At 38.0% G+C, this 24,988-nt stretch overlaps 1 protein-coding gene across 2 annotated transcripts in view; it reads right to left on the reverse strand.

Moving 5' to 3' along the window:
• Window positions 1-24,988, reverse strand: part of SYCP1 (synaptonemal complex protein 1) — a 143,622-nt gene that overhangs the window by 6,366 nt on the left and 112,268 nt on the right. For both annotated transcript variants that reach the window (XM_005911073.2, XM_005911072.2), the window contains 2 exons: window positions 8,314-8,373; window positions 2,644-2,826 (listed from right to left, as the gene is read on the reverse strand). In XM_005911073.2, coding sequence (XP_005911135.2) covers window positions 2,644-2,826; window positions 8,314-8,373 — 243 coding nt within the window. The remainder of the gene's footprint in view (window positions 1-2,643; window positions 2,827-8,313; window positions 8,374-24,988) is intronic.

Here is a 24,988-nt window from a genome sequence, read left to right on the forward strand (position 1 = left end):
CCATCACAACTCCCGGAGTTTGCTCAAATTCATGTCCTTTGAATCAGTGATGCTATCCAACCGTCTCATCCTCTGTTGTCCCCTTCTCCTCCTGCCCTCAATCTTTCCCAGCATCTGGGTCTTTTCCAATGAGTCAGTTCTTCACATCAGGTGGCCAAAGTATTGGAGTTTCAGCTTCAGCATCAATCCTTCCAATGAATATTCAGGACTGATTTCCTTTAGGATGGACTGGTTGGATCTCCTTGCAGTCCAAGGGACTCTCAAGAGTCTTCTCCAACACCACAGTTCAAAAGCATCAATTCTCTGGTGCTCAGCTTTCTTTATAGTCCAACTCTCACATCCATACATGACTACTGGAAAAACCATAGCTTTGACTAGATGGACTTTTGCTGGCAAAGTAATGTCTCTGCTTTTTAATACACTGTCTAGGTTTGTCATAGCTTTTCTTCCAAGGAGCAAGCATCTTTTAATTTCATGGCTGCAACCACCACCTGCAGTGATTTTGGAGCCCAAGAAAATAAAGTCCATCACTGTTTCCACTGTCTCCCCATCTATTTGCCATGAAGTGATGGAACTGGATGCCATGATCTTGGTTTTCTGAATGTTGAGTTTTAAGCCAGCTTTTTCAATCTCCTCTTTCACTTTCATCAAGAGGCTTTTTAGTTCTTCTTCACTTTCTGCCATAAGGGTGGTGTCATCTGCATATCTGAGGTTATTGATATTTCTCCCAGCAATCTTGATTCCAGCTTGTACTTCATCCAGCCTGGCATTTTGCATGATGTACTCTGCATATAAGTTAAATAAGCAGGATGACAACATACAGCCTTGACGTACTCCTTTCCCAATTTGGAAGCAGTCTATTGTTCCATGTCCAGTTCTAACTGTTGCTCCTTGACCTGAATACAGATTTCTCAGGAGGCAGGTAAGGTGGTCTGGTATTCCCATTTCTTTCAGAATTTTCCACAGTTTGTTGTGATCCACACAGTCAAAGGCTTTGGCATAGTCAATAAAGCAGAAATAGATGTTTTTCTGGAACTCTCTTGCTTTTTCAATGATCCAGCGGATGTTGGCAATTTGATCTCTGGTTCCTCTGCCTTTTCTAAATCCAGCTTGAACATCTGAATAAAATCAACCCTAAATATTCATTGGTAGGATTGATGCTGAAGCTGAAGCTCCAATACTTTGGCTACCTGATGTGAATATCCAACTCATTGGAAAAGACCCTGATGCTAGGAAAGACTGAGGGCAGGAGAAGGGGGAACCAGAGGATGAGATGGTTGGATGCCATCATAAACTCAATGGACATGAACTTGCACAAATTCCAGGATACAGTGAAGGACAGGAAAGTTTGATGTGCTGCAGACCATGGGATTGCAAAGAGTTAGATATGATTTAGCAACCTAACAACAATTCTTTAATAGAGATCATTTCATATTTTGAATAATAAAATAATAGATACAACAAGATAATTTCATATAATAGCCTTGCTATGTACTTTACTAGTTTTCATAATTTCCATGAGGTGGATAATACTGTACATATAATTCAATATATATAATACAGGACATAAAGGAGACTATTTTTGTCTGAAATTGTCAACTAAAGCACAAAGTTGGGGGGAAAAGTGCTAGTAACTTACACTCTAAAGAAAGCAATGTATAATTAGGGCTACCTCCTTCTCTAAGGCTTATTAAAAGGTGGTAGAACAGGACTAACAATCACCAAATATCTCTCTTATTCCCAGTCAATTTATACAAACGGAGGGAAAAGCACACAATTTTGGCTTGGGGGTAAAGATAGATTGAAATACTCCTCCATCAACTCTCAAAGCAAGTAAGGATATAACTCTAAAAAGGAGTTTTCCTTTTTATAGTTGAGTAATTTTCCACTGAGGGGACATATGTATACCTATGGCTGATTCATGTTTATGTCTGGCAGAAACCATCACAATATTGTAAAGTAATTATTCTCTAGTTAAACTTTTTTTTTTTTTTAAAGAAGCCTTATAATGACTAATGGTGCCTTCTAGAAGGGGAGACTGGCATCTCATTCCCTAGGTGGATATAAACCTAGTAAGAAGACTTAGTTATCTGTCTTTATGTCTACCTGAACAAGTAAAAAGAAATCAGAGTAAGACAGATGGCAGAGAGGAGGAGAGGGAAGTCAGAAGTAGAGCATTATACACCACCATTTAGCACTGAAAGGTTGAAAGAATTCCCCATGGATTAAGTGGACATGTTGAAGATAGCTAGATATGAGCCACCTTGCTAGTGGTACCTGCTTCACAAGGACACTGCAAACTAAAAGACTCCAGCAACAAGACGATGAGGAGTAAACACCAAAGGCAGGTAACTGAGGTGATACTGGAAAATTCAAGTCAAAATTAGAGCTTGTCTATCAGGGACCTATGCACTGGTAAAAGCCAGAAAGTGATAAAATTTGCCCAAGATGTCATTAAGATGTGTACAGTGATAGAATACAACAATTAAACTATTTCACACTGGTGTAACAAATAACCAAAACTTTCAAGACAAAGGTTATTATACCTATGTGTTTGATACCAGATATATGGTATATGATACCAGAGACTTTTTTATTTAAAAAAAAGAAAAGACAACTTTCTTAGAAATTTTAGCAACAAACCTTTGGTAATGGTGTAGATAAGATATTTTTGGCAGGTGTACGCAAATAGTCTCTTTTATCTTTTGAAGATCTGCTCTGATTAGCTGATGGGAAGCTTCGAGATACATTTTGTGAAAGAGGTACTTTAGAATCAAGTTGCCAATAATTAGTTTCAGGTGTTTCCAATAAAGATGTCTGTGTTTTCTATTGAACAACAAAAATGAAAGAAGTCATCATTAAGTGTCATTTTAACTGAAGTGCAGCAACTTGTAAAAATAACACTGAAATAAACTAGAATTTACACTCAAGTGTAGTATTGAGTAGAAAACTTTGAATAAATTACACCTATCTTCTTTATGACTTTATTTTTCTTATTTAAAGATGGAAATGGTTTTTTCTCCCTTTGTCCTCACAGTGCTGCTATAAAAATAAATAATAATCTCAACTCTCTATTTGACCAAAAGTTGGAAAGTCTCCAAAGACAATTCTCTAGTCCTGGTGGAAAAAAAAAATCTTAATTTGTGATTCATTCCAATAACCCTACAGCCCAAAGGCATCTCTTTCATGTTTTCATAAGTCCTGTTTCATCTATAAAAATATCAGCCCTTTTCTATCTATCTACTAGTTTCATTCACCTTCAGAAAAAAAAAGGGGGAGAGAGGAAAAATTATGAAAGTAAAAACCTAGAGAAATTTTCAGGGCAAGATAAAGGAGCTGATTATGAGGCACAAAATACTATGTATAAAATAAATAAGCTGTAAGGATATACTGTACAGCACAGAGAGTATACCCAATATTTTATAATAACTACAAGTGGAGTATAACCTTTAAAAATTGTGAATCACTATGTTGTATAACTGAAATTTATATTTAATAATACTGTAAGTAAACTATACCTCAATTTAAAAATAAAAAAAATTTTAAAGGAGATAAATGGGGTAATTTGCAGGTTTCTTGCCAAGTTCATAATACTTTTTCACACAAAAAATTAATTTTGGTATCATTTTTTCAGAGATGCATTTTACACCAGTTCAGTTCAGTTCAGTCACTCAGTCATGTCTGACTCTTTGCGACTCCATGAACTGCAGCATGCCAGGCCTCCCTGTCCATCACCAACTCCTGGAGTTCATTCAGACTCATGTCCATTGAGATGGTGATGCCATCAGCCATCTCATCCTCTGTCATCCCCTTCTCCTCCTGCCCCCAATCCCTCCCAGCATCAGAGTCTTTTCCAACGAGTCAACTCTTCGCATCAGGTGGCCAAAGTATTGGAGTTTCAGCTTTAGCATCAGTCCTTCCAAAGAACACCCAGGACTGACCTCCTTTAGAATGGACTGGTTGGATCTCCTTGCAGTCCAAGGGACTCTCAAGAGTCTTCTCCAACACCACAGTTTCAAAGCATCAATTCTTTGGTGCTCAGCTTTCTTCAGAGTTCAACTCTCACATCCATACATGACCACTGGAAAAACCATAGCCTTGACTAGACGGACCTTTGTTGGCAAAGTAATGTTTCTGCTTTTTAATTTGCAGTCTAGGTTGGTCATAACTTTCCTTCCAAGGAGTAAGCGTCTTTTAATTTCATGGCTGCAATCACCATCTGCAGTGATTTTGGAGCCCAGAAAAATACAGTCTGACAGTTTCTCCATCTATTTGCCATGAAGTGATGGGACCAGATGCCATGATCTTCGTTTTCTGAATGTTGAGTTTTAAGTCAACTTTTTCACTCTCCTCTTTCACTTTCATCAAGAGGCTTTTTAGTTCCTCTTCACTTTCTGCCATAGGGTGGTGTCATCTGCATATCTGAGGTTATTGATATTTCTCCCGGCAATCTTGATTCCAGCTTGTGCTTCTTCCAGCCCAGCGTTTCTCAGGATGTACTCTGCTATAAGTTAAATAAGCAGGATGACAATATACAGCCTCAACGTACTTCTTTTCCTATTTGGAACTAGTCTGTTGTTCCATATCCAGTTCTAACTGTTGCTTCCTGACCTGCATATAGGTTTCTCAAGAGGCAGGTCAGGTGGTCTGGTATTCCCATCTCTTGAAGAATTTTCCACAGTTTATTGTGATCCACACAGTCAAAGACTTTGGCATAGTCAATAAAGGAGAAATAGATGCTTTTCTGGAACTCTCTTGCTTTTTCGATGATCCAGCAGATGTTGGCAATTTTATCTCTGGGCAAATTTTACATACTTTTCCATAAATATTTCTATAACATAGCTGATAACACAATTTTGATTAAAGAAAACTTGTTCTGCTCTCTGGACTTACCAGGAATCATCCTCAGAATCTCCAAAATTTAACTGCTTTCATGGACAAATTTTCTTCACCCAAAAGGACTGAGAATGGCAACTATACCACCTTGTGGTCATATCTGGGAATCTAACATTTCCCTAGTAGCTTGGTAGACAAAGAAAATGCACCAGCATTCTAGACTACTGAAATAACCCTCTTTGTAATACCTCATGAAGATGTATTACTCTCCTACAAGTTACATTCTTTTCTATTACCTTTCCAGTGATGCATATATACAGAACATTCATGCTTTTCTCTGTAATACTTTTTAAACAAATACTTATTCAGCATGTCCTATGTGCCAAGCACAATTTCAAATGCTTCACAAATACTATCTCATTTAATCTTCATAACAACTTTTGAGAAAGTTGTTTTATAGATAAGACTGAAGTATGAAGAAGTAACATACCCAAACTCAGAAATTTTTGATTGATAAACCTAACAATTATCATATATAAGGTTTGTAATACTTCAATATTGTTGGAATAAAGCATAGCACACAAAAGCCTATTTAAATCTTTTCATTTATCATTTTCTCATTATTTGCAATATATATATATCCAGACCCCCAGATAAACTATAGGGAATTAACTAATCTATTTGATAATGTATACAGAGAATAGATATATATTACTAGGATTATACAGGAATCAAAACAAATCTGCAAGAATATCTGATATATATTTTCACAATATGAACATATTCTATATTTAGAAGTACTGGAGTTTAACCAATGTATTATCTTCATCAGACACTTTGCTTAGTCTGTATGTAAGTGAAGTCACTCAGTTGTGTCTGACTCTTTGCAACCCCATGGACTGTAGCCTACTAGGCTCCTTTGTCCATGGGATTGTCCAGGCAAGAGTACTGGAGTGGATTGCCATTTCCTTCTCCAGGGGATCTTTCCAACCCAGGGGTTTAACCCGGGTCTCCCTCATTGCAGACAGGTGCTTTACTGTCTGAGCCACCAGGGAAGCCCAGTCTGTATCTAATCCTCCCAGCTAATTCTAATATGACAATAATTTCTCCATATATAATGTTTTCGTGTCTGTTATATGTGTCTGGACACATGGAGCACTTAATATTCATTTACAGGTACAATAATTCTTTTTTTCTTCTCTTCGAACACTCACTTCAGTCGTGTCCAACTCTTTGTGACTACAGACTGTAGCCTGCCAGGCTCCTCTGTCTATAGGATTCTCTAGGCAAGAATATTGGAGTGGGTTACCATGCCCTCTTCCAGGTATCTTCCTGACACAGGGATTAGACCCGTATCTCTTGCCATTTCCTGCACTGGCAGGTGGGTTGTTTACCACTAGCGACACCTGGGAAGCCCTTCTTTGAACACAAACGTATCAAAATTAAAGCACCATCTATACCTTAACAACTGAACTGTTCTCAACAACTCTGTTTTCTTCAGTTTACAGTCAGAGCAACTTCTGTGGAGACTTAGGAGACTACATCACTATATATAAAGAATATTTACTCACTTTAACTAAAATTTGCAAGAACACTCTTCTGTAATAATCCTATATTACCAAATATATTGAAGCTGAATATTACCTCCCTTTTTCATACTTGATGCTTCCTTTCATGTGCAGGGAACATTCCTAACCTCTCTCTGCTTCCTTAGGGGAAGATCAATGGCTTAACAGGATTGCTGAATATGGAAGGATTAATTGTGGACATATAATTCAACCTCTTCCTTATTTCTCCCCTTGGGTAACCAAAGAAGCACACATTCTCCTCTACGCCATGTATCTTAAAAGAGCAGGTCATTCAAGTGGGTAGACTTGTCCTAATCCAGCTCTATCTATGACAAGAGTAGATAAACTTGTTTAATTTGGGATTTCAGGATTAAGAAATCCTGTTTTCTTCAAATATAAGCCACATTATCCAATATTGTTTATCAATAATAAAGATGAAGGACTGATGTTGAAGCTGAAACTCCGATACTTTGGCCACCTGATGCGAAGAGCTGACTCATTTGAAAAGACCCTGATGCTGGGAAAGACTAAGGGCAGGATGAGAAGGGGACAACAGAGGATGAGATGGTTGGATGGCATCACTGACTCAATGGACATGGGTTTGGGTAGACTCCGGGAGATGGTGACGGACAGGGAGGCCTGGAGTGCTGTGGTTCATGGGGTCGCAAAGAGTCAGACACGACTGAGCAACTGAACTGAACTGAACTGAAAAGATACTATTTTGATTTTCACTACCTTTCTAAACTGGTTCAGATTTAAGAAGCAAGATGTGATTTGTTTAGCCCTCTCAAAAACTCAAAATTAGACATAATCTAAACATGAGCTTTAAAATTTTTAAATGAAATGTTTTCCCTCTAACATTGGAAATTTCTCAAGAAACACAAATGTACCTAATTTAATACTATAATAAAATTTTTAAAAGATTAAAATCTTCTCTAAATTTCCAAATGACAGATGCTTTGAAATGTTTTAGCTAATGCTTTTGGATTAATAAAGAAACAATTTTGGAAATGAAATTGTGTGATATATATTATTTTAAAAAAATTTTGGTGTATAGTTGATTTATAACATTGTGTTAGTTTCAGGTGTATAGCAAAGTGAATCTGTTATATGTATGCATACGCATATATCCAATCTTGTTTAGATTCTTTTCCCATATAGGCCATTACAGTAGAAGTCCCTGAGCTATACAGGAGGTCCTTAGTAGTTATCTATTTTATACATAATTGTGTGTATATCGGAGAAGGCAATGGCAACCCACTCCAGTACTCTTGCCTGGAAAATCCCATGGGCGGAGCAGCCTGGTAGGCTGCAGTCCATGGGGTCGCAAAGAGTCAGACACAACTGAGCGACTTCACTTTCACTTTTCACTTTCATGCATTGGAGAAGGAAGTGGCAACCCACTTGAGTGTTCTTGCCTGAAGAATCCCAGGGATGGGGCAGCCTGGTGGGCTGCCGTCTATGGGGTCGCACAGAGTCGGACACAACTGAAGTGACTTAGCAGTAGCAGTAGGAGCAGTGTGTATATATCAATTCCAATCTTCCAATTTATCCCTTCCCAGCCTCTTACTCCCTGGTAATCATAAATCTAATTTCTACATCTGTAACTCTATTTTTGTTTTGTAGATAAGCTCATTTATAGCCTTTTTTAGATTCCACATAGAAGTGACCATATGTATAGTTCCTTCTCTGACTTCATTCAGTATGCAATCTCTAGGTCCATTGCTGCAAATGGTATTATTTTGTTCTTTTCTATGGCTGAGTACTATTCCATTTTATGTTGGTACCATATCTTTTGTGTGATATATTTTTGATGTTATTTTCCAATTTATGATAAAAATTTACTAAATAGATGTTAGAAAACAAAATGGTTATAAAGAAATTTATGAGAATTATATAAAACTCTTACCTTGTCTTTTTTTCCTTTGAGAGTAACTGTGTTTTCTTTCATCTCTCTTTTGAGTTCTTCCTATTAAAAATGAATATCAAGTACATACAATGTAGTCAATACTATTATAAAAATTAATTTTCCTATTATCAAATCTTTCCTAAGAAATACTAATAAAGAATCCTGCCTTCTAAATCTTAAAAAACAATGAAAAGAAAAAAATTATTTCCTTTCTACAGAAGTATGTTATTTGATTTCGATTATCTTTTTTAAAAAATTCTGATCTGTCTCTGGCAGGTACCTGTGGACTCTTGAGTAAGTCCTTTAAGACACCAAATCTCAGCTTTTTCATTTGTAAAATGAAGTGCATGGATCATCTTATAAAGTAAGGGATATACACAATTAACTAGCTATAAAGAGCTGCAAAGAGATTCAAAATATTATGAACCTTTAGAGGCAGAATATACTTATTCTCTGTGTATTAAGAAAAGCAATTCAGTTGAACACTGAATAATAAATTTTCAACATGAGATGAACAGGGATGAGGAATAAAAAGAAAGTTACAAAAAAGGTACAAAATAGTTATAAAATAATACATCATTTCTCTAGTACTCCAGGAAATAATATATTCTGTTGGAGATTAGTGTATGTACATTCAGTAGGGGAAAAAAGGAAAAATTAACCCTGGCCTAGAAAAAATAATATGTACAATGCCTTTAATATGAGAGTCATCTGGAAAACAGAATGGTTACAGCCTCAAGTAGCCTTACAAGTGTCAGAGAAGGAAAAGTTTCAATGCACATGTACAACTTTAGGCAAACCTGCCTTGGCTGTCCATGATGCCAATGACAATATCTGTACTCACTGAACGTCTTATGTACACAATGCTATCTCTCCTAAAATGTTGCTCTTAACCAGACAATACACTTCACCATGAAAGAAGCTGGCAATAAGCTGATATAACATGTAGTCACTGTTCTTATTATATATCCTATAAACTGGCAATAATTGATCTTCAGTTATCACAATTGACATCTACTCTGTGGGTATGAAATGCAGTCTTCTAGGATAAAGTATATCCTCTAAACTAGCTAAATTACACTGACTCTCAGAATACACATCTCAGCTTCTAGAGGACAGAATGGAGAAAGCACCTTCCTAAACTGTACTTTCTCTGACTCTTGACTTCTGCAGGTCTGGACATCTTAGTACAGTCTGTTCTAATACAACATGTGTTTCCAATGTATGGATTAGCTCATACCCAAAAGTGTTTCTCTGGTAATGTCTAACTGATCATGAGTTCCCTAAACTAATGGGCAGTCCACTAAGGTCCATATTTAATGAGTAACTAAAAAATGTCTGTAATATGGACTGGCAAAGAAAGGATTGACTTGAGGTACAGGAGTAGAGTATGACAGCCTTGTGCTCACCTTTCAGACCTGAATAAATTTATAAACCTAGAACCCTCTAAATTAAAAGATGGATTTTGCAATAATATCAGAAATACATACTGAATTTTGGTAATTGGATATTGACTATCAGCTAACACCAACTCTTATAACCCAAAATGTTACTATTTTTTCACTCACTAGCTTGAGCGCAGGTGTTCTGGGGTCACATGATAAATACATTTAATCTAACTCCACCTCACGGTGAGCCCATGGAACCATAAACCTATTCTGTGATAATTTCTTTAGATCCTGAGTATACAGTTGAATAGATAAACTCAGTAAATGGCATAATCACCATATTAGTTCTGAATACACAGTGAGATTTTTTACATTTAGAAGGACCAACTGGAAGATTTGAAAACTCTCTTTCCATATCAAGGATATAGACAAATATATAAAATACCACATCTCACTAGGCAGAGAGTAAGGTACCATCAAGAGATGAAAGACACAGGAAAGGTGATTTAGCACAGTCTCACAAAGTCAACATATTTTAAGTAGAAGCTAAGACTATCATCCAGTAACAATTTCTTCATATTGATTGGTATGTAAAAGAGGTCAAAATCAGAATTGGCATATCATGAAAGCCAAAGTGTTAGCCGCTTAGTCATATCTGACTCTTTGCAATCCCATGGACTATAGCCCACCAGACTCCTCTGTCCACAGAATTCTCTAAGCAAGCACACAGGAGTGGACTGCCATTTCCTACTCCAGGGGATCTTCCCAACCCAGGGATAGAACCTGCGTCTCCTGAATTTTAGGCAGATTCTTTACCATCTGAGCCACCAGGGAATATTGGCTTATTGACTAGGATCAAAATTGAAAACTAAGAAAAAGTTTCACATAAAACATGAGTTCAACTTAAATACTGGAAATGTGCTTTTATCGGGCTTCTCTGGTGGCTCAACAGTAATCTGCCTGCAATGCAGGAGACCACAGTTTAATCCCTGGGTCAGGAAGATCCCCTGGAGAAGGGAATGGCTACCCACTCCAATATTCTTGCCTGGAGAATTTCATGGACAGAGGAGCCTGGTGAGCTACAGTCCATGAGGTCACAAAGAGTCAGATTAATCTTGATAATATAAAATAATAAAACATAAAAATTATATATATAAAAGAATAGGCAGTAGGAGAAAGTGTTCAATATATTGTTTAAAAACATAAAGATAACCAGTAAAATGTCTCTGCTGCCTTCAAATTATGGTGCTGGAGAAGAGTCCTGAAAGTCCCTTGACAGCAAGGAGATCAAACCCTTCAATCTTAAAGGAAATCAACCCTGAATACTCATTGGAAGGATTGATGGTGAAGCTGAAGCTCCAGTATTTTGGTCGTCTGATGCGAAGAACTGATTCATTGGAAAAGACCCTGATGCTGGGAAAGATTAAGGGTAGAAGGAGAAGAGGGCATCAGAGGATGAGATGGCTGGATGGTATCGCCAATGCAATGGACATGAACTTGGGCAAACTCCAGGAAATGGTGAGGGACAGGGAGGTCTGGCATGCTGCAGTCCGTGGGGTCACAAAGAGTGGGACATGACTAGGTGACTGAACAACAACAACCAGTAAAATAATTAAAAAGACTATATACACCTCCCAAATCAACCAAAGATAAACACACACATAAAACTCAACAAAAAAAACAAATAATTTTAAAATGGGCAAAAGATGTGAACAGACAGTTCTCCAAAGAGGATATACAAATGGCCAACAAGCTTATGAAAAGATGTCCAACATCTCTAATTATATGGGAAATGCAAATCAAAAGTGCAATGAGCTAACATTTCACATTCATTAGGATGATCACTATCAAAGTAACAGAAAATAAGCGTTGGCAAGGATGCAGAGAAACTGGAATCCTTGCCCATTATTAGTAGGAATGAAAAATGGTACAGTTGCTATGGAAAACTGTATGGTGGTTCCTCAAAAAATTAATATTAAAATTACTATATGATCCAAGAATCCCGCTTTTGGGATATATATCCAAAAGAATTCAAAGCAGGATCTCCAAGAGATATCTGCATACCTCTGTTCATTAAGACATTAATGACAATAGCCAAGAAGTAAAAGCAGCCCTAATTTTCATCACAGATGAATGAATAAAGAATATGTGGCATATACACACAATGGAATATTAGGCAGCCTTAAAAAAGTAATGAGAGAGACAGAGGGAAGAAGAAAGAGAGACAGAGAGAGAGAGAGAGGGGAAGGAAGGAAGGACAAGATGATTGTATGGTATCACCAACTCAATGGACATGAGTTTGAGCAAGCTCCAAGAGACGGTGAAGGACAGGAAAACCTGGTGTTTTGCAGTCTATGGGGTTGCAAAAAGTTGGACACCACCCTACGACTGAACAAAAGAAGGAAATTTTGTCACATGCTACAACATGGATGAATCTTAAAGACATTATGCTAACTGAAGTAATCCAGTTACAGAAAGACAAATAATGAATGGTAATTAAAATCATAGAAACAGAGAAAAAAGGTGGTTATAAGGTAGGGTTTAATGGATTTAGACTTTCAGTTTTACAAGTTAAAAAGTTCTAGAGATCTACTGTACAACAATATCTATATGCTTAAAGCTACTAATCTATACACTTAAAACATGTTAAGATGTATATAAGTGTACTGATACATATTTTTACCATGAATTTACAAACAAAACTACAACCATTCTATCTTATAAATATCAATATAAAGTATTAAATAAAAATATAGCAAACAGAAAGTAGCATCATATTAAAAATACTTCATGATCAACTGGAGTTCATTCTAAAAATGCAAGAATAAGTTCAAAATATATATCATATCAATAAATACTATCAGGAAAACTAAGCAGTTAAAGAGACTTCTCATATTAAAGACTCCATTAAGGTTAATAAGAAATAGACAAAAACATATAAAACAACAAAGTATAAAAAGAAAAGATCACAACAGGAATATTGGGCAAAGCTGACTTCAAAGCAAAAAGGGCAAAGATAAAAGATAACAGTTTCCAAGGAGCAATTAATCAGTACAAACTTTTACACAATAAGTAGTATTCATCAAAACACATAAAGTAAAATTGGTTAAAAACTCAAGAGGAAGAGAAACAAAACAGTAATAAACCCTTAATGCATTCTTTCAGTTTACAATTTATCAAAAATTAAAAATATATAACAAAGTAGATGTCAAAAAAATAATTGATACAGTAGATCAAACTTCTTTGTAAGGAAGAGTAAATCCAGATTATAAAATCTTCCTCTCTCTAAACTAACAAAAAAACACAAAAGGAAAGAGGAAAGGAAAGTGGTTAAGAACGGGCAAAAATGAATTCAACGACAGAAACATGCCATATCAGGCCATAGTCTTCCAATTCTAGTTAAGGTTCATTAGGAAAGACACAGTACTGTCTGATTTGTGCTGTGCTGATCAGAGTACTGGGCTGATTTGACTCAATGTGGCTCCTAACCTAATTATTACTTAGATATTAGTGGGATTAGTGAAAGTGAATACATATAATAATGAGAATAATTGTCACTAATATACCTGGATTTGATAAGAAGAAATCTGAGGGGATACGTAGGCAGTTCAGGAAAAAGAAGCCTAGGAAATGGAGGAAAAATCACTAAATTTTATCACTTTAGTCTCTCTCATCTGGACAAAAAAGCACAACCACCATACCAATAAAGAACTAATTATCTGTGCCAATAAGTAAAACATAAGAGACAAAGAAAAAATCTAAAAAGGAAGAAAAGATTCCCCTGAAGGAGCAGAAAACAAAAAATAAGAGATTCATTGAAAAACCATGTAAATTTTGTCCTTATCCATGTGGCTGCCTGCCACCACTCTATAAGTAGGGTATACCAAATCATGATATTTTTGTCTTTTTCCTCATAAAATTTGGTGAGTGAGGAAATATAGCTTTGAAGAGAGACTGGAAAAATGGCAAAAATGAATAACTATAGCTTAACCTGTCAGAAAGACATATGGGCTCCAAGGCTTCACACGGAGTTGGTTATAACATGTGAAGCCTAAGGACAAAACATTCACCAAAAAATAACCACAGACCAATCTTTGATATGAATATAGATATAAAAAAATCCTCAACAAAAAATACTAGCAAAGCAAATCTCGCTGAATATAAAGAAGGCTATATGTCATGACAAACTAGGATTTCTCCTAAGACTTGAAGTTGAATCTAATCAAAATTATAGACTTTATACTTACAATTGATACCATCAAGAAACTGAAAAGACAATTCAAAAAATGGGAGAAAATATTTAAAAATCTTATATTAGATAAGAGATTTATATGTAGAATACATAAAGAACTCCTAAAACTCAATATTAAAAAATAAGTAGGAGGTGGTCCTAAGATGATGGAGGAATAGGACAGGGAGACCACTTTCTCCTCCACAAATTCATCAAAAGAACATTTGAACGCTGAGTAAATTCCACAAAACAACTTCTGAATGCCAGCAGAGGACATCAGGCACCCAGAAAAGCAGCCCATTGTCTTTGAAAGGAGGTAGGAAAAAATATAAAAGATAAAAAGAGAGACAAAAGAGGTAGGGATGGAGATCTGTCCCGGGAAGGGAGTCTTAAAAAAGAGAGAAGTTTCCGAACACCAGGAAACACTCTCACTGGCAAGTCTGTGGCGAGCCTTGGAACCTCAGAGAGCAATATAACCAAGAGGAAAAATAAATAATTAAAACACACAGATTACGTGCCCAACGGTAACTCCCAGTGGAGAAGCAGCCCAGACACCCGCATCCGCCACTAGCAAGCGGCTGGGGCAGGGAGGCGCCTGCTGCACTGCTTAGAGTAAGGACCAGGCCAGAACGCCCTGAGGGCAATCTGAGGGACCTAACGTGAAGTAGCAAACCAGACTGTGGGATAGCTACCCTGAGAAAAGCCCCTAAGACACTGCCAGGCCTGTTCACAGAACAAAGGACTGAGCAGAGTTAGCCAGCTGCAGACCAGTCCATCCCCCGCCAGAGACAGGCAGGCAAGGGCAGCCAGAGCCGGAAGGGGGCAATCGTGGCCCCAGAGAGACATCATCTACCAAACTGCAAGTAGGCTTTGTTGCTAACCAAGACTTCCCGGGATTCTGTACAGTTGATATCCAGGGTGTGCCAGCTATACACCCAGAAAACCAGGCAGCAGGGACGGAGGAGGCGATAAGTCAAGCGACCCCGCTCACCAAACACCTGGTCACCTGAGCTGCTCGGACCTGGGAAGGGCACAAAATGCAGGCCCAACAGAGTCAGCACCTTTGTGGAGTACCTGAGTACCTGAACCTGAGCGGCTTAGACCTGGGAGGTGCATACAACCCAGAGCCGGCCTCAGACAGTTCCCAGCAGAGCAACCTAGAGCCTAAGCAGTATAGACTGGGAAAGCACACACCGGGAGCAGGGGCAAACCCAGTGTGGCTTAGACACTGCGAGGACACACCAGGGTTATTTGTTTGCAGCGTCCCTCCCTCCCCATAGCACATCTGAACAAGTGAGCTTAAAAAAGTGACCATCACCGCCCCCTTGTGTCAGGTAGAAATTAGACACTGAAGAGACCAGCAAACAAGAAGCTAAAACGGAGGGAACCGCCTTGGAAGTGACAGGTGCAATAGATTAAAACCCTATAGTTAGCACCCAACCACATAGGAAGGGGCCTATAGATCTTGAGAAGTATAAGCCGGATCAAGGAACTATCTGAAAACGAACTGACCCCACACTGTCCACAACAACATCAGAGAAAGTCCTAGATATATATTTACTATTATCATTCTTTAAATTAAAAAAATTTTTTTAAGTCCTCTCTCTTTTAATTTTCATTTTTATAACCTACTACTACTTTGCAAAAAAAAAGACCCTATTTTTTAAAGCAAACTTCATATATATATTTTTTTTATAATTTTTGTGACTTTTTTCCTTTAATATTGTATTTTTGGGAATCCAACCTCTAGATTTTTAATCTTTAATTTTTGGTATTTGTTACCAATTTTGTACCTTTAAGAACCCAATCTTCAGTACCCATTTTTACTTGGGAGCGAGATTACTGGCTTGACTGCTCTCTCCCCCTTTGGACTCTCCTTTTTCTCCACCAGGTTGCCTCTATCTCCTCCCTCACCCTTCTCTTCTCTACCCAACTCTGTGAATCTCTTTGTGTGTTCTGGGCTGTGGAGAACACAGGGAACTGATTACTGGCTGGATCTGTCTCTCTCCTTTCGATTCCCCCCTTTATCCTCCTTGCCACCTCTGTCTCCTTCCTCCCTCTTCTCTGTGTAACTCCGTGAACATCTCTGAGGGGTCCAGACTGTGAAGAGCACATAGGGAAGTGATTAATGGCTAGCTTGCTCTCTCCTCTTTGGATTCCCCTTCTTCTCCTTCTGGTCACCTCTATCTCCCTCCTCTTTCTTCTCTTCTCCATGTAACTCTGTGAACCTCTCTGGGTGTCCCTCACTGAGGAGAAACTTTTCATCTTTAACCTACATGTTTTATCATCGGTGCTGTATAGATGGAGAAGTCTGAGGCTACTGTAAGAATAAGACTGAAAACCAGAGGCAGGAGGCTTAAGTTCAAATCCTGAAAACACCAGAGAACTCCTAACTCCAGGGAACATTAATCGACAGGAGCTCATCAAACGTCTCCATACCTACACTGAAACCAAGCACCACCCAAGGGCCAACAAGTTCCAGAGCAAGACATACCATGCAAATTATCCAGAAACACAGGAACATAGCCCTGAGCTTCAATATACAGGTTGCCCAAAGTCACTCCAAACCCACTGACATCTCAAAACTCATTACTGGACACTTCACTGTACTCCAGAGAGAAGAAATCCAGGTCCACCCACCAGAACATCGACACAAGCTTCCCTAACCAGGAAACCTTGACAAGCCACCCGTCCAACCCCACCCACAGTGAGGAAACTCCACAATAAAGAGAACTCCACAAACTGCCAGAATACAGAAAGGCCACCCCAAACACAGCAATATAAACAAGATGAAGAGGCAGAGGAATACCCAACAGGTAAAGGAACAGGATAAATGCCCACCAAACCAAACAAACGAGGAAGAGATAGGGAATCTACCTGATAAAGAATTCCAAATAATGATAGTGAAAATGATCTAAAATCTTGAAAACAAAATGGAGTTACAGATAAATAGCCTGGAGATAAGGATTGAGAACATGCAAGAAAGGTTTAACAAGGACCTAGAAGAAATAAAAAAGAGTCAATATATAATGAATAATGCAATAAATGAGATCAAGAACACTCTGGAGGGAACCAACAGTAGAATAATGGAGGCAGAAGATAGGATACATAAGGTGGAAGATAGAATGGTAGAAATAAATGAATCAGAGAGGAAAAAAGAAAAACGAATTAAAAGAAATGAGGACAATCTCAGAGACCTCCAGGACAATGTTAAACGCCCCAACATTCGAATCATAGGAGTCTCAGAAGAAGAAGACAAAAAGAAAGACCATGAGAAAATACTTGAGGAGATAATAGTTGAAAACTTCCCTAAAATGGGGAAGGAAATAATCACCCAAGTCCAAGAAACCCAGAGAGTCCCAAACAGGATAAACCCAAGGCAAGACACCCCAAGACACATATTAATCAAATTAACAAAGATCAAACACAAAGAACAAATATTAAATGCAGCAAGGGAAAAACAACAAATAACACACAATGGGATTCCCATAAGGAAAACAGCTGATCTTTCAACAGAAACTCTTCAGGCCAGGAGAGAATGGCAGGACATACTTAAAAGTGATGAAAGAAAATAACCTACAGCCCAGATTACTGTACCCAGCAAGGATCTCATTCAAATATGAAGGAGAAATCAAAAGCTTTACAGACAAGCAAAAGCTGAGAGAATTCAGCACCACCAAACCAGCTCTCCAACAAATGCTAAAGGATATTCTCTAGACAGGAGACACAAAAACGGTGTATAAGCTCGAACCCAAAATAATAAAGTAAATGGCAATGGGATCATACTTATCAATAATTACCATAAATGTAAATGGGTTGAATTCCCCAACCAAAAGACAAAGACTGGCTGAATGGATACAAAAACAAGACCCCTATATATGTTCTCTACAAGAAACCCACCTTGAAACCAGGGACACATACAGACTGAAAGTGAAGGGCTGGAAAAAGATATTCCATGCAAATAAAGCCCAAAGGTAGCAGGAGTAGCAATACTCATATCAGATAAAATAGACTTTAAAACAAAGGCTGTGAAAAGAGACAAAGACGGTCACTACATAATGATCAAAGGATCAATCCAAGAAGAAGATATAACAATTATAAATATATATGCACCCAACATAGGAGCAACGCAATATGTAAGGCAAATGCTAACAAGTATGAAAGGGGAAATTAACAAGAACACAATAATAGTGGGAGACTTTAATACTCCACTCACATCTATGGATAGATCAACTAAACAGAAAATTAACAAGAAAACACAAACTTTAAATGATACAATAGACCAGTTAGGCCTAATTCATATCTATAGGACATTTCACCGCAAAACAATGAATTTCACCTTTTTTCTCAAGCACACACTGAACCTTCTCCAGGATAGATCATATCCTGGGCCATAAATCTAGCCTTGGTAAATTCAAAAAAATTGAAATCATTCTAATCATCTTTTCTGACCATAATGCAGTAAGATTAGATCTCAATTACAGGAGAAAAACTATTAAAAATTCCAACATATGGAGGCTGAACAACATGCTGCTGAATAACCAACAAATCACAGAAGAAATCTAAAAAGAAATCAAAATATGCATAAAAATGAATGAAAATTAAAACACAACAACCCAAAATTTGTGGGACACTGTAAAAGCAGTGCAAAGGGGAAGGTTTATAGCAATACAGGCATACCTCAAGAAACAAGAAAAAAGTCAAATAAATAAACTAACTGTACACCTAAAGCAACTAGAAAAGGAAGAAATGAAGAACCTCAGGGTTAGTAGAAGGAAAGAAATCTTAAAAATTAGGGCAGAAATAAATGCAAAAGAAATAAGAGACTATAGCAAAAATCAACAAAGCCAAAAGCTGGTTCTTTGAGAGGATAAATAAAATTGACAAACCACTAGCCAGACTCATCAAGAAACAAAGAGAGAAAAATCAAATCAATAAAATTAGAAATGAAAATGGAGAGATCACAACAGACAACACAGAAATACAAAGGATCATAAGAGACGACTATCAGCAATTATATGCCAATAAAATGGACAATGTGGAAGAAATGGACAAATTCTTAGAAAAGTACAACTTTCCAAAACTGAACCAGGAAGAAATAGAAAATCTTAACAGATCCATCACAAGCATGGAAATTGAAACTGTAATCAGAAATCCTCCAGCAAACAAAAGCCCCGGTTCAGACGGCTTCACAGCTGAATTCTACCAAAAATTTAGAGAAGAGCTGACACCTATCCTGCTGAAACTCTTCCAAAAAATTGCAGAGGAAGGTAAACTTCCAAACTCATTCTATGAGGCCACCATCACCCTAATACCAAAACCTGACAAAGATGCCACAGAAAGAGAAAACTACAGGCCAATATCACTGATGAACATCAATGCAAAAATCCTTAACAGAATTCTAGCAGTCAGAATCCAACAACATATTAAAAAGATCATACATCATGACTAAGTGGGCTTTATCCCAGGGATGCAAGGATTCTTCAATATCTGCAAATCAATCAATGTAATACACCACATTAACAAATAAAAAATAAAAGCCATATGATTATCTTAATAGATGCAGAGAAAGCCTTTGACAAAATTCAACATCCATTTATTATAAAAACCCTCCAGAAAGCAGGAATAGAAGGAACATACCTCAACATAATAAAATCTATATATGACAAACCCATAGCAAACATTATCCTCAATGGTGAAAAATTAAAAACATTTCCCCTAAAGTCGGGAACAAGACAAGGGTGCCCGCTCTCACCACTACTATTCAACATAGTTTTGGAAGTATTGGCCACAGCAATCAGAGCAGAAAAAGAAATAAAAGGAATCCAAATTGGAGAAGAAATAAAATTCTCACAGTTTGCAGATGACATGATCCTCTACATAGAAAACCCTAAAGACTCCACCAGAAAATTACTAGAGCTAGAGCTCTAGGGCTAATCAATGAATATAGTAAAGTTGCAGGGTATAAAATTAACACAGAGAAATCCCTTGCATTCCTATACACTAATAATGAGAAAACAGAAGGAGAAATTAAGGAAACAATTCCATTCAACATTGCAACAAAAAGAATAAAATACTTAAGAACATATCTACCTAAAGAAACTAAAGACCTATATATAGAAAATCATAAAACACTGGTGAAAGAAATCAGAGAGGACACTAATAGATGGAGAAATATACCGTGTTCATGGATCAGAAGAATCAATATAGTGAAAATGAGTATACTACCCAAAGCAATCTATATAATCAGTGCAAGCTACCCACAGTATTTTTCACAGATACTTGATAGTACCCTATATCAAGCTACCAACAGTATTTTTCACAGAGCTAGAACAAATAATTTCACAATTTGTATGGAAATACAAAAAACTTCAAATAGCCAAAGCTATCTTGAGAAAGAAGAATGGAACTGGAGGAATCAACCTACCTGACTTCAGGCTCTACTACAAAGCCACAGTCATCAAGACAGTATGGTACTGGCACAAAGACAGAAATATAGATCAATGGAACAAAACAGAAAGCCCAGAGATAAATCCACGCACCTATGGACACCTTATCTTGACAAAGCAGGCAAGAATATACAATGGAGAAAAGACAATCTCTTTAACAAGTGGTGCTGGGAAATCTGGTCAACCACTTGTAAAAGAATGAAACTAGAACACTTTCTAACACCATACACAAAAACAAACTCAAAATGGAGTAAAGATCTAAATGTAAGACCAGAAACTATAAAACTCCTAGAGGAGAACATAGGCAAAACACTCTCCGACATACATCACAGCAGGATCCTCTATGACCCACCTCTCAAAGTAATGGAAACAAAAGCAAAAATAAACAAATGGGACCTAATTAAAATTAAAAGCTTCTGCAAGGTAAAAATACAGCCTTCAGAATGGGAGAAAATAATAGCAAATGGAGCAACTGACAAAGAATTAATCTCAAAAATATACAAGCAACTCCTGCAGCTCAATTCCAGAAAAACAAATGACCCAATCAAAAAATGGGCCAAAGAACTAAATAGACATTTCTCCAAAGAAGACATACAGAGGGCTAACAAACACATGAAAAGATGCTCAACATCACTCATTATCAGAGAAATGCACATCAAAACCACTATGAGGTACCATTTCATGCCAGTCAGAATGGCTACTATCCAAAAGTCTATAAGCAATAAATGCTTGAGAGGGTGTGCAGAAAAGGGAACCCTCGTACACTGTTGGTGGGAATGCAAACTAGTACAGCCACTATGGAGAACAGTGTGGAGATTCCTTAAAAAACTGGAAGTAGAACTGCCATATGACCCAGCAAGCCCACTGCTGGGCATACACACCGAGGAAACCAGAACTGAAAGAGACACGTGTACCCCAATGTTCATCGCAGCACTGTTTATAATAGCCAGGACACGGAAGCAACCTAGATGTTCATCAGCAGACGAATGGATAAGAAAGCTGTGGTACATATACACAATGGAGTATTACTCAAGCCATTAAAAAGAATACATTTGAATCATTTCTAATGAAGTGGATGGAACTGGAGCCTATTATACAGAGTGAAGTAAGCCAGAAAGAAAAACACCAATACAGTATAACAAACTATATATATGGAATTTAGAAAGATGGTAACGATAACCCTGTATGAGAGATAGCAAAAGAGACACAGAGGTACAGAACAGTCTTTTGGACTCTGTGGGAGAGGGCGAGGGTGGGATGATTTGGGAGAATGGCATTGAAACATGTATATTATCATATGTGAAACGAATCGCCAGGCCAGGTTTGATGCAGGATACAGGATGCTTGGGGCTGGTGCACTGGGATGACCCAGACGGATTGTATGGGGAGGGAGGTGGGTTAAGGATGGGGAACACATGTACACCAGTGGCAGATTCATATCGATGTATGGCAAAACCAATACAATACAATATTGTAACCAATAAAATATTGTAAAGTAATTAGCCTCCAATTAAAATAAATAAATTTATATTTTAAAAAATAAATACAATAAAAAATAAGTACCATTATATCTACTACTGTGGGCAAGAGTACCTTAGAAAAAATGGAGTAGCCATGATAGTCAACAGAAGGGTCCAAAATGCAGTACTTGGATGCAATCTCAAAAATGACAGAATGATCCCTGTTCATTTCCAAGGCAAACCATTCAATATCACAGTAATTCAAGTCTATGCCCTGACCAGTAATGCTGAAGAAGCTGAAGTTGAACGGTTCTATGAAGACTTACTAGACCTTCTAGAACTAACACCCAAAAAAGATGTCCTTTTCATTATAGGGGACTGGAATGCAAAAGTAGGAAGTCAAGAAACACCTGGAGTCACAGGCAAATTTGGCCTTGGAGTACAGAATGAAGCAGGGCACAGGCTAATAGAGTTTTTCTAAGAGAACGCACTGGTCATAGCAAACACCCTCCTCCAATAACACAAGAGAAGACTTTACACATGGACATCACCAGATGGTCAACACTGAAATCAGACTGATTATATACTTTGCAGCCAAACTTGGAGAAGCTCTATACAGTCAGCAAAAACAAGACCGGGAGCTGACTGTGGCTCAGATCATGAACTCCTTATTGGCAAATTCAGACTTAAATTGAAGAAAGTAGGGAAAACCACCAGACCATTCAAACATGAACATGAACGTGAAGTCGCTCAGTCATGTCCAACTCTTTGCAACCCCATGGACTGTAGCCTACCAGGCTTCTCTGTCCATGGGATTTTCCAGGCAATAGTACTGGAGTGGATTGCCATTTCCTTCTCCAAGGGATCTTCCCAACCCAGGGATCGAACCCGGGTCTCCCGCATCGTAGACAGACGCTACCATTCAGGTATGACCTAAATCAAATCCCTTACAATTATACAGTGGAAGTGAGAAATAGATTTAAGGGACTAGATCTGATAGAGTGCCTGATGAACTATGGGCAGAGGTTCATGACATTGTACAGGAGACAGAGATCAAGACCATCCCAAGAAAAAGAAGTGGAAGAAAAGCAAAATGGCTGTCTGAGGAGGCCTTACAAATAGCTGAGAAAAGAAAAGATGCCAAAAGCAAAGGAGAAAAGGAAAGACATACACGTCTGAATGCAGAGTTCCAAAGAATAGCAAAGAGAGATATGAAAGCCTTCCTCAGTGATCAATGCAAAGAAACAGAGGAAAACAATATAATGGGAAAGACTAGAGATCTCTTCAAGAAAATTAGAGATACCAAGGGACCATTTAATGCAAAGATGGACTCGATAAAGGACAGAAATGGTATGGACTTAACAGAAGCAGAAGATATTAAGAAGAGGTGGTAAGAATACACAGAAGAACTGTACAAAAAAGATCTTCACGACCAAGATAATCACCATGGTGTGATCACTCACCTAGAGCCAGACATCCTGGAATGTGAAGTCAAGTGGGCCTTAGGAAGCAACACTACGAACAAAGCTAGTGGAGGTGATGGAATCCCAGCTGAGCAATTTCAAATCCTGAAAGATGATGCTGTGAAAGTGCTGCACTCAATATGCCAGCAAATTTGGAAAAGTCAGCAGTAGCCACAGGACTGGAAAAGGTCAGTTTTCATCCCAATCCCAAATAAAGGCAATGCCAAAGAATGCTCAAACTACCGCACAATTGCACTTATCTCACATACTAGTAAAGTAATGCTCAAATTCTCCAAGCCAGGCTTCAACAGTGTGAACTATGAACTTCCTGACGCTCAAGCTGGTTTTAGAAAAGGCAGAGGAACCAGAGATCAAATTGCCAACATCTGCTGGATCTTCAAAAAAGTAAAAGAGTTCCATAAAAACACCTACTTCTGCTCTATTGACTTTGCCAAAGCCTTTGACTGTGTGGATCACAATAAACTGTGGAAAATTCTGAAAGAGATGTGAATACCAGACCACCTGACATGCCTCTTGACAAATCTGTATGCAGGTCAGGAAGCAACAGTTAGAACGGGATATGGAACAATAGACTGGTTCCAAATAGGAAAAGAAGTACGTCAAGACTGTATATTGTCAGTTTGCTTATTTAACTTCTATGCAGAGTACATCATGCGAAATGCCAGGCTGGATGAAGCACAAGCTGGAATCAAGATTGCCGGGAGAAATATCAATAACCTCAGATATCCAGATGATACCATCTTATGGCAGAAAGTGAAGAACTAAAGAGCCTCTTGTTGAAAGTGAAAGAGGAGAGTGAAAAAGCTGGCTTAAAGCTCAACATTCAGAAAACTAAGATCATGGCATCTGGTCCCATAACTTCATGGCAAATTGATGGGGAAACAGTGGAAACAGTGGCTGACTTTATTTTTGGGGGCTCCAGAATCACTGTAGATGGTGACTGCAGCCATGAAATTAAAAGATTTTTGCTCCTTGGAAGAAAAGTTATGACCAACCTGACAGCATATTAAAAAGCAGAGACGTTACTTTGCCAACAAAGGTCCGTCTAGTCAAGGCTATGGTTTTACCCATAGTCATGTATGGATGTGAGAGTTGGACTTTAAAGAAAGCTGAGCACCAAAGAATTGATACTTTTAACTGTGGTGTTGGAGAAGACTCATGAGAGTCCCTTGGACTGCAAGGAGATCCAACCAGTCCATCCTAAAGGAGATCAGTCCTGAGTATTCATTGGAAGGAGTGATGTTGAAGCTGAAACTCCAATACTTTGGCCACCCAATGCGAAGAGCTGACTCATTGGAAAAGAGCCTGATGCTGGGAAAGATTGAAGGCTGGAGGAGAAGGGGAAGACAGAGGATGAAATGGTTGGATGGCATCACCAACCAATGGAGTTGAGTTTGGGTAAACTCCAGGAGTTCGTGATGGTCAGGTAGGCCTGGTATGCTGCAGTCCATGGGGTCACAAAGAGTCTGACATGACTGAGCGACTGGATGGAACGTAATGGAACCCTAATTTTAAAATGGGCAAAGTATTTGAGTAGAGGTATCTCCAAAATGGATATAAATGTCAATAGCACATGAAAAGATGATCAATACCATTAGCCATTAAGAAAATACAAATCAAAACACAGTGATATACCATGCCACATCCCCCTGGATGACTATAA

The sequence above is a fragment of the Bos mutus genome, chromosome 3 (genome assembly GCF_027580195.1).
Source record: "Bos mutus isolate GX-2022 chromosome 3, NWIPB_WYAK_1.1, whole genome shotgun sequence".
In the NCBI taxonomy this organism is placed as follows: Eukaryota; Metazoa; Chordata; class Mammalia; order Artiodactyla; family Bovidae; genus Bos; species Bos mutus.